At 42.7% G+C, this 12,142-nt stretch overlaps 1 protein-coding gene across 2 annotated transcripts in view; it reads left to right on the top strand.

Annotated features, from left to right (window-relative positions):
• Positions 1 to 11,400, top strand: part of Nipal2 (NIPA like domain containing 2) — an 84,578-nt gene extending 73,178 nt beyond the window's left edge. The window contains exons 7-11 of one of the 2 annotated variants that reach the window (XM_034517386.2): positions 471 to 606; positions 2,356 to 2,444; positions 6,126 to 6,189; positions 7,259 to 7,353; positions 8,904 to 11,400. In XM_034517386.2, coding sequence (XP_034373277.1) covers positions 471 to 606; positions 2,356 to 2,444; positions 6,126 to 6,189; positions 7,259 to 7,353; positions 8,904 to 9,016 — 497 coding nt within the window. In that variant the 3' untranslated portion in view covers positions 9,017 to 11,400. The remainder of the gene's footprint in view (positions 1 to 470; positions 607 to 2,355; positions 2,445 to 6,125; positions 6,190 to 7,258; positions 7,354 to 8,903) is intronic. The other variant, XM_034517387.2, reaches the window with a different exon arrangement.
• Positions 11,401 to 12,142: the final 742 nt, after the last annotated feature.

The raw sequence follows: 12,142 nt of genomic DNA, 5'->3' as shown, positions 1-12,142 counted from the left end.
ACTTTTCCCTGTCTTTTGTCACTTTCCCTTCAAGGCTACATTAGCACTCTGACTTCTTGCTTGCCTTCATGGCTTATGCCTTTCCCACCCACTAGTAATGGCAGTCTCAGTCTCCTTCCCACAGGCAGGGCTCAAGGTGAGCACCTTGCTCCAGAAGAAGAAGACACAAGGTCCCATAGCAAACCCAGCACAGTGTGAGCAGCAGAACCCTGCGTGTGTCTGTGTGTGTCTGTCTGTGAGTCTGTGTGTCTGTGTATCTGTATGTATGTCTGTGTGTCTATGTGTGTCTGTGTGCTGTATGTATGTCTGTGTGTTTGTGTCTGTGTGTTTGTCTGTGTGTGTGTCCCTGTACCCTCACAAACATTGTTCTGAGAACCTAACTGACACACTTGTTACTCCAGCAAGCAAACTTGGGATATATATTTGTGTCTGTCTCAGGTGTGTATTCTATTTGTGTTTTTGTCTTCCAGCCTCATTGACTGTGATTTCTGTGAAAGCTGTCTCAGGCATGATCACTCTTTCTGTGACGGGTAAAATGCAGCTAACTTACGCCATCTTCTACATCATGCTTGTCATCATGATAGCCTCTTGTGTTTTCCAAGTCAAGTAAGTCAGTGTCTACAAACTCCATGGCCTTGCAGACTTCCTGTGCTTCTCTGAGCATTGGCTTAGAAGATAATTGACCTGAACAATGGGTCTCAAGCTGCAGGACAGGCAGCTCCTCCGGAGCCAGCATTGCTTTCTTCTTCCCTTCCAGTAATTAGTTTGTACTGAGTACAGCCCTTGCGTCTTCTACATTCTAAGTGCAGTGGTGATCCAGCTAAGTGTGCTTGATGCTTCCCTGATGCTCTCCTGCTTGTAATTAATACCCATGGTACACAGGTTGTCATTAGCAATAAATCAAAGGGGCAGGTCCACGGCCACGGCTTCCTTCTAAATATAGAGACGTGCGACCCTTCACCTCCATCCTTAGCTCTGCTCATTAACTGCCCAGAGATGGACAAAAGCAGACGTTTGGCCTGGAGGAAACCCTTTCCCCAGAACTTTGCATCTTTGGCCAGAGTTTCCTTCATACCCACAGGATTTCAGAATGATTGTTTCATGTTTCTCTTGTGTCCTAATACTGGCGACACGAAACCTTTCCTGTCCCTACCTCCATCTGGTTCAGTCACTCTCCCTACTTGCATGTTGTGATTGAACCTCTGCCTGCTAGTCTCTTAAGAGTTAGAGAGAGTTCACCCCAAAACGCTATGCAGAAGCATACCCCTGTACCCAGAAGGAAGCCAGGGCCCAAGCTGCTAATGCGGGGGGCTTGTCCTACAGATGGCAGCAAGTCCTGGGTCACTTCCTAAGACTGAACGTGTTTATCAAACTTGAATATTGCTATTCCGCCACCTCTGCCTTCTGAGTCAGTGGTAGCAGGACAGCGCCTGTAGGGTCTGGTTGTTAGTCTCATTATCCTCACACCACACCTCATGGATTTAAAGGCAGACACAGCTGAAGGAAGACTGCAGCCTGGCAACCTTATTTAACCGTCTCCACCGTTGCAAAGTGAAAATGTAGTCCTCCACCTTGATTCCCATTAAAATTACCTGAGGAGGTTTGTTTAGACAAGTGTATACACACACACACACACACACACACACACACACACACACACACACATCCGCACCTGCACACACACTAGCTTTATCCACAAATCTCTTTTTTTTTTCCAGTTATTCTATACAACTATAGCTCCTTGCTGGAGAGTGATCAAGTCACTTGTTCTACCTAACAGCAGTGCTTTTGAGACCTCCCAGGTAAAGCCCATGCAGGGCACTGCTTTGTCTCCACTGGAGCCACATAGCTGCACAGCCCATGTGGGGACATGAGTTCCTGAGGGTGGCCACAGCCCCACATGTGCTGTGCAGCTGGGGCAACAAGGATTGCTTTTGAAACATTAAACATTCTTTTGCTTCTCTGTCTCCTTTTTTTGGCACATGGCATGTCAGTGGATAACTATATGTTCCCAGATATGATATTTAACAGATTCTAGGATCTATCTTAATGAATCAACCCCAGTGTGATACTGGTCCAGCAGCTTGAATTGCTTCCAACTCAAACTTCTGTGGCCTCAGAATATGATTAATTGCTTTTCATTGTTACTGTTGTTGGTTTAAACAGACCATAAAAGCTGACATCTGATCTCATGCATCAGATGTGTCTAAGCTATGACTGCTAACTAGAGTGCCCTCTCACTACACTTCCTGTCCCTTTGTAGTTGTAGCTGCAGAGCATACATTTCTTGAAGTTAATGTTAGCCATTGCTGAGCACTGCTAACCCGGAGCTCCGGTAAATGCCATCTTCCATAGGTTCCTGAATCAAGCCACAGAACTCTACACGATGACCACAGTGGTGCCAGTCAACCATGTTTTCTTTACAACCAGCGCTATCATCGCAGGTGAGTCCTGGCTTTCCACACCCACCACAAGTACATGATTCTCTGAGTCAAAATGGGGAACAAGAATGCTTTAGTGCCCATGTCCCCAACCTCCAGCCAGCATCTGATTCCCTATACTCCTCCCTTTGTGTGACTGCTCCCTGGTGTTTTCTGCTTCCTGAGGCAGCCCAGTGCTGTTTGGGAATGACTCTCATTAAACAAATGTTCTAATGACATTGGAGCTCAAATGAGATTCCTTATGAGTTCAAGATACTCATTGTGTTCTGCTTTCTCAAGTCTACTTGCAGCTCCTTCTAATCAAAGTGACTGAAAACCCTCTTAAGTCTTGTCTCCAGGCCAAACAACCCCAAGTCTTTAAATTCATCCCTCTGTGACCCTCATCACTGTAATGAATGAATGCGGTCCCTGACCTGGTTTACCATTGCAGGGAAGGCTGACAGACTTGTGCATTGGCTATTTCCTCTCTTACAGCTCTAGTATTTTAATGAATATTTTTTGCATAGCATAGAAAATACAGTTACAAAGTACAAACATAAGACTTGGTCCAATTCAAAATACAATAGATTCAACTAAATCATTTGTAACTTTGATAATAATAGGTACTGACTCAGTAGCTTACTGACGGATTTGCCATTTTCTCATCAGGCTACTGATAATACAGTCAACCCCCTGCCTCTGCAGCCCTAGTGCTGGGATCGCAGGTGTGTGCCACTAGGCCCAGACCAGTGAACAACTTCTTGAAATAATTCATACAATCTCTGTTTCCCAAAAAACTGAACCTCTGTCTGTGTGTGTGTGTGTGTGTGTGTGTGTGTGTGTGTGTGTGTGTAGTGCTTTCTGGGGACAGTGAAAAAAGACTGTATGTTGGTGCATCTTAGAATTATCAGAAAATTAAAATAAAACAAAAAACTTTTTGTTTTTGTAAGCAAAAAGTTCCAGGCATGACATTCAGTTGTAATCAATGCATAGAAAAGCACTAATGTAGCCCCTCGCACAGAAGGTGTTTCAGCTGACAGGACCGAATGCACTGCTCAGCACATCGAGCAACTGGTTAGGGAGGAGTCTGGAACGTTCTGGAAATGATAACGTTCCTCTGATGTTGCATGTAGAATGGCAGAAACACCTCCCAATGACCATCTCCTCCCCACAGCAAAAGCTATAGCTTAAAGTTGAAGTAACACCACTTCCTTCCTGCTGAGTTAGTGTCTGGTTGTATTGCAGCAGCTGTCGAGGACAGGGCTGCAAGATCGTAGGCACCCGCATAGGCTCGGGGAGGTAGGGCCGCTCTCCCGGAACTGAATTTCATCGAATTTATCAATGACCTTAAAAACGTTTCTACTCTGATTCTACAAGTCAACAGCAAAACCACAAGTGACCTGTTTTTAAAATGGGCGAAGAACCCAAGTGGTTCTGCAAAGAAAATACACAGTTGCCAACAAGCAAGTGAAAATGTCCGACATCAGTAATCGTCAAGTAAATAAAAGGAGATGCCTCTCCACGTCCGTCAGGATGATGGCTATTTGGGGCTTGGGTTGTTTTTTGTTTTGTTTTGTTTTTTCCTGCCTCTGCCTCTGCCTCCTGAGCAGTGGGATTAATGGAATATGCCACCATGTCCAACCAAAAATGTGTTTGTTTATGTGTTTTATGTTTTGTCTGTGCACATCTACGTACCAGAAGAAGGAGTCAGATCCAATAGGACTACAGTTATAGGCAGTTGTGAGCAGCCGTCTGGGGGCCTGGGATTGAACTCAGAGACTCTAGAAGAACAGCTAATGTTCTTAACTGCAGGGCAATCTCTCCAACCCTAGGGTGGACACTACTAAAAACAAAACAACAAAAACCCCAAAAACTCAAGTATCAGCAAGGATATAAGACATTAGAATTAATTCCTGTACCATTGGTAAATGGTATAAATGAAAATATAAAATGATAAACAATATGCAGTTTCTCAAATTTTTAAATTATTGTACAGCCCAGGAATTCTACCCTTATGTATGTACCCCAAAAATAAACAAAAAATTGTAGCACTGATCATTGTAGCCAAAAGAAAAAAGCAATCCTAGGATCCACTGACAGAAAATGTGCGATGAGTGCTCATGACAGAAGACTATTCACCCCGGAAAAGAAGGGGATTCTGCCACCTGCCCCAGTGTTGATGAGACAGGAGGACATCATTAAGAGAATCAAGCCAATCACAGAAAGAAAAATAGTGAGCTCCTCTACTGAGTCAAATCCATAGAAACAGAAAGAAACCATAGTGGTTACTGGAGAAAGGGAGAGTTAATGTTTGATCAGAATACAGCTCCAAGCTTCCAAATGGAAGCGGTCATCAGAGACGATGGTAATGAGCATGCAATATGTATATTCTAATGTAGTCTTAAAATAAAAAGTCTCTGCTCTCTAAAACAGAAGTTCCAGAAACCCACGGCACAAAAGTGTCATAACACTGGGGAGGCGTGCACTGGGAGCTCAGTGCTGCTTGACTAGAGAGCAGAGAAACAGCTCACGAGCCCTTAGAGAAATTAGCATTAGGGTGCATTGACCTAGATTAACTAAAACTTAAACCTGACTACAGAGAGGTCCATCACAGTACAGGGAGTGCTTGGGGAATACTCATCTGTGTGGAACTGTCCAGCAGAACGGAAGAGGCTCGTTCTGTAAGTGGGGAGGTCAGGCTGAGACTGGCCATCCTCTCCTAACAGCAGGGCTCACTCTGCACACCATGATGTCTCCATCATGGACAGCAGCACCTCCCAAAATACAGCAAGTTTTCTCTGCCCAACTAGCAAAACCAACAACCCCGCCTGCACACACACAGCTAGTTTAGATTATCCATGATTTAAAGATTTCCTACCTAATAAAAGCTCAGCACAGTGTTTGGGACTTTAAATGAAGAACTCATTGGGAGAGAGAAGGAGGAAGGAAACAGGAGAAAGCTCCATGGAGGAAAAGGGAGCTAGGGCAATGCCAAGTTGCCAGAGGTTTTCCTAGTGCCCATTGGGCATCTGGCCCAACTTACAGAATACAGGGCATAGCCAAAGGGACAAGAGATGCAGCAGGCAGCCTGGGGTAGAGCCACCATGCCTCGTGATCTACTCAGACTCTCGGGGTAGGTTTACTAACTCCTGATAGCAAATGCTCACTGGAGATTTGTTCTCTTGCAAGTTCCACAGAGAAAACCTGGACTGCAAAAGGCATTTCTGTTTACAGTTCTGGGAAGACAGCTCAGGCAGTAAAGTGCCTCCCGAGCAAACCGTGTCTGTGATCCCAGAGGCTCACTCACTAGCCAGCCTAGCCAAATGAGAGACCCTGTCCCAATGTGGTGGGCAGCTCATGAGAAAAGACCCTGAGGTTATGTTCTGGCCTCTACACTCACAAAGATGTATGTGTATACACACACAAATACATGCATACAAAAACAAAAATAAAATTTCTCCTTACAAAAATTATGTAAGTTTTATAACATTGATAATTATGTTAATTTAAGCCTGTAAGCCCACATAACTTAATTTTTGAATGACTTAAAATGTAAAAGTAGCACACAGAGTCTTTAGATTAAAATACTGAATGTGCATTTTAGGAGAAATCACACATAGAAAAGTGTATTAACAATTTTTTTAATGTGTTGCTATTAAAAATTTCCTTACCCTAAAATTAACTTTGACCTCTGATCTTATATAGGCATCATATTTTACCAGGAATTCCTTGGTGCTGCTTTTCTCACTGTATTTATATACCTTTTTGGGTGAGTACACATCTCAGAAGTAAGGTATGTGACGTTCCATTAGCTTTGTATAGCTATGTATACCTGAAGTATAGAAAATTGCAGCATACTAGAAGAAACATATTTTTCGACTTACCATTTACACGAGACTGTGCCTTTGGCTTTGTAGCTTTTGAACCCCTTTGAGAGTTCTGAAACATTTTGGATTTTCAGTTACAGCCAAAATCACAAAATCCATGGGTCTCTGTGGTTACTCTGTAACCTTACGTCGGGTCCCCCTCTCCCTTGGGAACTCTTAGGTTAGATCTTTATTTCAGAAACATGGATACCTTTTGGATCACCCAAAAGAAAAGGCCAAGACTGTGGTGTATCCTAGTTTAGGATTCAATAGCTTCAGGTTGGTACCTGCCCTTTCTGTCGTAAAGCACCCAGTTAGGCCTCTTCTCGAGACTTGGTGGACATCACTGCTAACATCACTGGCAAACAGAGCTAAACCTCGACGATGTGCTGCCAATCAAAAGCTGCTTCCATTGGCTCCAAGTGCATCCCATTAATGCTTAGCTGCTTCTCACTCTGCTATTCAGCATGACCATTGTTATGCAAACTGGAGCCTAGTCTATTTTCAACATAGGAAACCATCTATCTTGAAAATTCAATTTCATAAGACATCTGGGTGCGGCCAAACTTCTAGGGTCTGGAAACTATGACTAGTCTTATGGCCAAGGACAATGAGATTTCTTAGAAAATTAAAGAATAACTTGTTTTGCACTCATATTGCATGCCAGTAAGAGGTCTGGGCATGCATGGATAGAAAACAAGACCTAATGTCTACCCAAAGGGTTTAGAGGCTGAGTTAGCCTGCAGATGGTGAAAGCCTGGGCTAGAGAGTTACTGGAACCTGCCCAGCTCTCAGCTCTGGGTATAACTATGTCTGGCTGGAAGAATTATGACTAGTTTGAAGCAGTTTACCATAAGAAATGGTATATACAAAACTGGTGAGATTTATGTCATCATGTAGAAGTTACAGCTCAACTATTTAATATCATGAGCTGTTTCAGTATCCCTGTTCTTTATTAATGTTTTCTTACAGGTGCTTTCTGTCATTCCTTGGAGTATTTCTAGTGACAAGAAATAGAGAAAAGGAACATCTACAACAGTCTTTTATTGATTTGGGGACTATTCCTGGTAAGAAAAAGATATGTATTTTTTTCTCTAATGTATAGCCTTAGGCCTGAGATGGCTCCGTGAGTAAAAGTTCTAGCCACCAAGCCTGATGACACAAGTTTGTGCCCTAGGCCCCACATGGTGGAAGGAGAGACCCAACTTCCCACAGTGCTCTGTGCATGCATACATACGCACACAAATACATGTACATTTTTAAATACAAAAAAAATGTATCCTTAGGAATTAATCATTGTCAGCATCATTTTGGGTATTAACATAAAAACATAATTTTCACCTCAAGAAGTGTGTTTAGTGATGAAGCTCTGGAAGGTGTAGTGTTGGTAGTCAGTGCTCACAAAACAATGAAACTGTTGACGAAATGACCAAGCTTCTCTGATGTGGGTCACTTGGCAGATCTCTTCACTGGGTTTCCTTAAAGTGTCAGCAGACGCCGGGTGGTGGTGGTGCACGCCTTTAATCCCAGCACTTGGGAGGCAGAGGCAGGAGGATTTCTGAGTTCAAGGCCAGCCTGGTCTACAGAGTGAGTTCCAGGACAGCCAGGGCTACACAGAGAAACCCTGTCTCGAAAAACAAAAAACAACAAAAAAAAAAAAGTGTCAGCTGACATGGATGCGTGGAATGGCAAACGCCTGACACCCTCAGACCCTTGAATAGGGTTGAGCATCCAAGGATTAAGCATCACTCCCCAGGAAGGCTGAGGCAGCTGTTCTTTCAGACTAGGCCAATGGGTACCATCTTCCAAATGCTTGTTTCCACTGAGAAACAACTCACCTTGGGTGTGTAGAGTACATAACAGAAGCAATCAACCTGGGCTTCCTGTCCTCCTAGTCTGGCCCGGCCATTCATTCCCAGCTCTGCAAGGGATTCGAGGTCACCTACAAGTTGCTGTGTAATAGAAGATAGTTTTCTGTCAACTATCCTGTTAGCATCATGCCTTTAAAACAAGAATCCTTAAAGTTTCTATAGATTGATGAGTGGAGGCCGAGAAAGTGTTTGGTATTTTCTTTGCCATAGGAGCTACCGCATCAATACTCGGTAACAGAACAAACATTTGTAACAACAATGCTTATTGTGGCTTAAAACTGCTTTTGCGGTGGAGGGAAGAAATAAAAGTGCTGGAAAATAAAATAATTTTTTGTTGGGTTTTAAACTATTTTGCACTTCACAACACCCCATGTATAAGATCGGCAATGGCTTTTAAAGTTTCTCGTCCATAATGTTTTCCTGTACTGTTATTTGGACATGGGGAAAGACAAAACACCAGTGTCTGTAGATGAGTGACTAAGTTATGTGGCTCTCCTGACTGTTCCAACCTGTTATGTGCCCAGTACAGGGTGGGCAGACGTCATGTGGGCATGCATGTGACCACAGGACAAGTGCTATGAGATTTTCATGGGCCTTTCTTTCCTGACATTTTATCTTTTTCATTGAGAGGATAGCCACATAGTATTTTTTTAAGGCATACAATGTTCCCAGGACTGAAGAGAAATTATTAGGACACTTTTATCTTTAAGAGCGCAAAAGGTCTTTTATGATTATTATCTCCACAGGGAAACAAATGTTGGATACAATACAACCAGACTCAAATGGCTTATCCTATGGAACCTTGCCTGATGGAGGTGACCCAACAAGGGGCCAGCCTGGAGAGAAGAAAGAAGCCTAGGTTGCCAAGAGGGATGGCTGTTGGCCTGCTATTCAATACCACCTTTTAAAGGATTGCACATGTTCGCTCTGTGTCAGCAGCTATTTCACGCTGACATGTGCGCGTATTTGCTTCACTTTTCTCCCCCACTGTGGACAATCAGGGCCTTCCTAATCTCCAACAGTCTAATGCTTTCATGGAATGTAACTCCAAGTGCTCCCACTCCCTCCATCCCTCCCTAGCGATCATCTCACTGGCTGGATCTTAATGAGAGCCTGGCTGCTGAAGCAGGAATGTCACACAAAAATGTGCACTCGAGATTTGGCCATAGAAGGCAGAGGTTGCTTTTCCATGTGGCTTGCAGAATCTGCTTGCTGGCTTCAAAAACACCCTCTCGTGCTCCAGCCTTAGTCTCTAAAGGAAGATTTGATGTGCTTTGTTCTTGGGCGCCTCTGTGAACCTCTCTTGAGGAACTCACTCCTTTTTCCATGTTGTATGGCAAGTCACTGTCGCAGCCAATTCTGTTAAAATCTTCCTTTAAAAATAAAGGGCCTCATTACAAAATTGAATTTACAAGTGGTGTTCTCAGATGGCATTTATTAAAAACTCTAAGACCTGCTAGTGGCAGTTTTTGAGCCTAAAGTGGGAGCATTTAAGACGTATGACTGTGTTCACCTCTGCGGCATATGTATTAAAATCTAGCAGCAACACATATGGTATCATGGTCTCTGCATAAGTATGACACATAAATTCATAAAGTGTTAAAATAGCTAAAACTCTAGAATGGTAGCATTTTCTCCAGCCTTATGATCCTCTTATATTTACATTGAAACTCAAGAAAAATGTTGTCATATGCCTTAAATTGTTACAGATCCTATATGTTATCAGTGGGTTTATATGTCTTAAAATGGCATTTAGTTTCTTAGGATATTCATGCTACACACTGTGTCTCCCCCGCCCCAAGTCCTCTAAACTTTGCCAGTTTTTCTAGAAAAGGAAAATCATAATTAGAGAAGTGGGTTTCAGCTACTTGACTCTGGCCATAGAATATAGCCATGAGGTCCAACCTGAGCATAGGTCCAGCCTGAACACAGGTGGCTTATGTCACATATGACTCTCTGTGACCACCCGCCATGTCTACTAACATACATTTCAGGCAGAATCTGTATAATGATTTCTCCTCATGCTGTACCTAGTATTTAAACAATGAGAAAAGGGAACAAATTTGTTGTAACCAAATAATAAGACCCATCCTTAAAGCCTCAGGTTGCCCAAACCATGCCAGCCCAGTGCCACTCAAGAATTGTTCTTGTGCATGGTGCTAAACTCAGAGCCAATGAGATACTAACCTGAACTATTTCTAATCTTTTTAATTTTTCTTATAACCTGAGCTCCTAACCAAACCAGAATATCCCAAAGCCCACATATGGTTTCTGAACTCCGGATAGCTGTCAGCAATTCCTGCCACCTTGGCAAGTGTCCATTGATCTAGATGCAACAGTCATATAATTAACGGCATTTTAGTGAGTGGGTGCAGTGCGTTGGCTCTGAGAGATTCAGCTAAGTTATGTATCCAGTGCCTTAAACTGTGGACTTCTAGTAAATCCTGACATTAGTTTCAAAAATTGGAAAAGGGGTTTTATTTGAGCTATAGGACCATCTTCATAGCTGCAGCACCCAGTTCTGAGCACTGTAGAATTTTGCAGACACAAGCTTAACAACAGTTTGTGCCCTCACATTTGCTTTAAAGGTTTTGAGAAATAACATTAGTTTATGTAATACAGGGATGCTTTTGAAATCAGGATTACATATATAATGTATTCAGACCTACTTTCACTAATTATGGTGCACCAAACCAAGGTGAATAGAAGTGTTAGTCTACTGGCTTAGAGGGCGTTTTGTTTGTCTTTCTCTTTAGTACTTAGGGCTTGACAACCAAAGTCAACCCATTCCTTCTGACACTGTAAGCTGGGAACCCTTGGCCAGCATTTGGCTCATCTGACTATTTGTCTAGACCAAGGACTGGCAAACTATTTTAGTAAAGACTTACAAAGTAAATATTTGGGGGTTTGTGTTATCCATATGGTATCTGTCCCCCACTACTCAGCTATTCCATAATAGCATAAATGTAGCCATGGGCAACGTGTAAACAAATAATAATGAATGCACATCAGCAGTTATTAACAAAACAAAACATAGTAACCAACCCATGTCTGTAGTTTGCCATGCTCTTGTCCAAATGCTTTTGACTTTGCCATGAAACTTATTTTTCTTGTTTCTTGGGCACTGGAGAGCTAAAGAGAGAAAACATTGACACTTCATGGTTTGTGACAAATCAGATACTTGCTATTTACATTAAGATCCTTTTGCTTATAAGAGAAATAAATGTATTTGTTGTGAGTCTATTCTCAGAGTCCAACTTTTTCTCTTTGGAAAGCACTGGTTCTTTACAGGTACCACTAAACACACTGGATGGAAGTCTCCGGTCTTCTGCACTGCGGATAACTTTGGGTGCTGTCTCTCATGCATTTGACTAACACACAGGTCTCTCATGTCTGACAGCTTAGTTGAAATGCTTGCTTATCCTATGCTACAATACTTTCATTACCAAAATCCCTTGAAAACTAATAAAATAAGAGATTCAGAATGTATTCTTCACAAACACACACAGATACACAATAACAACACCACATACACGTGACCCATGTGCATTCCTGGAGTTTCTGTTTTGTAGTGGAAAAAGAAAGAAAAGAGGCAGGTTGTAGTGAAAAGAGAAAGAAAAGAGGACAATTTCATTGCTACTCAAGAGTGATGTGACAGCATCTAAGTTTGGCTCCAAAGAAAGTGGGTGTGATGGTAGACATGACAGAAACAGGGAAATGTCAAGCCGAGCTCCTGAGGCCATGCCCGTGTCCAGGCACACGGCACACCACAAATACTAATGGTGGATGCTCAGCCACTTTGAAGGCTGCCTCTGGAATGCCAGTTTGATAGTGAAATGAAGGACATAAAGATACCAGTTTGCTCTATGCAAATTCTGAGACTTGTTATTAGGGCTGTCTGTGAACAAGAACTACAAGCCTAATGCACGTGTCTGGCACCTGTCAGTACTTCCTTCCCCCAAATCCAGCCTTTTTACTGTCATAG

The sequence above is a fragment of the Arvicanthis niloticus genome, chromosome 13, assembly GCF_011762505.2.
Source record: "Arvicanthis niloticus isolate mArvNil1 chromosome 13, mArvNil1.pat.X, whole genome shotgun sequence".
Classification (NCBI taxonomy): domain Eukaryota; kingdom Metazoa; phylum Chordata; class Mammalia; order Rodentia; family Muridae; genus Arvicanthis; species Arvicanthis niloticus.
This window is presented reverse-complemented; position numbering and strand designations above follow the sequence as displayed.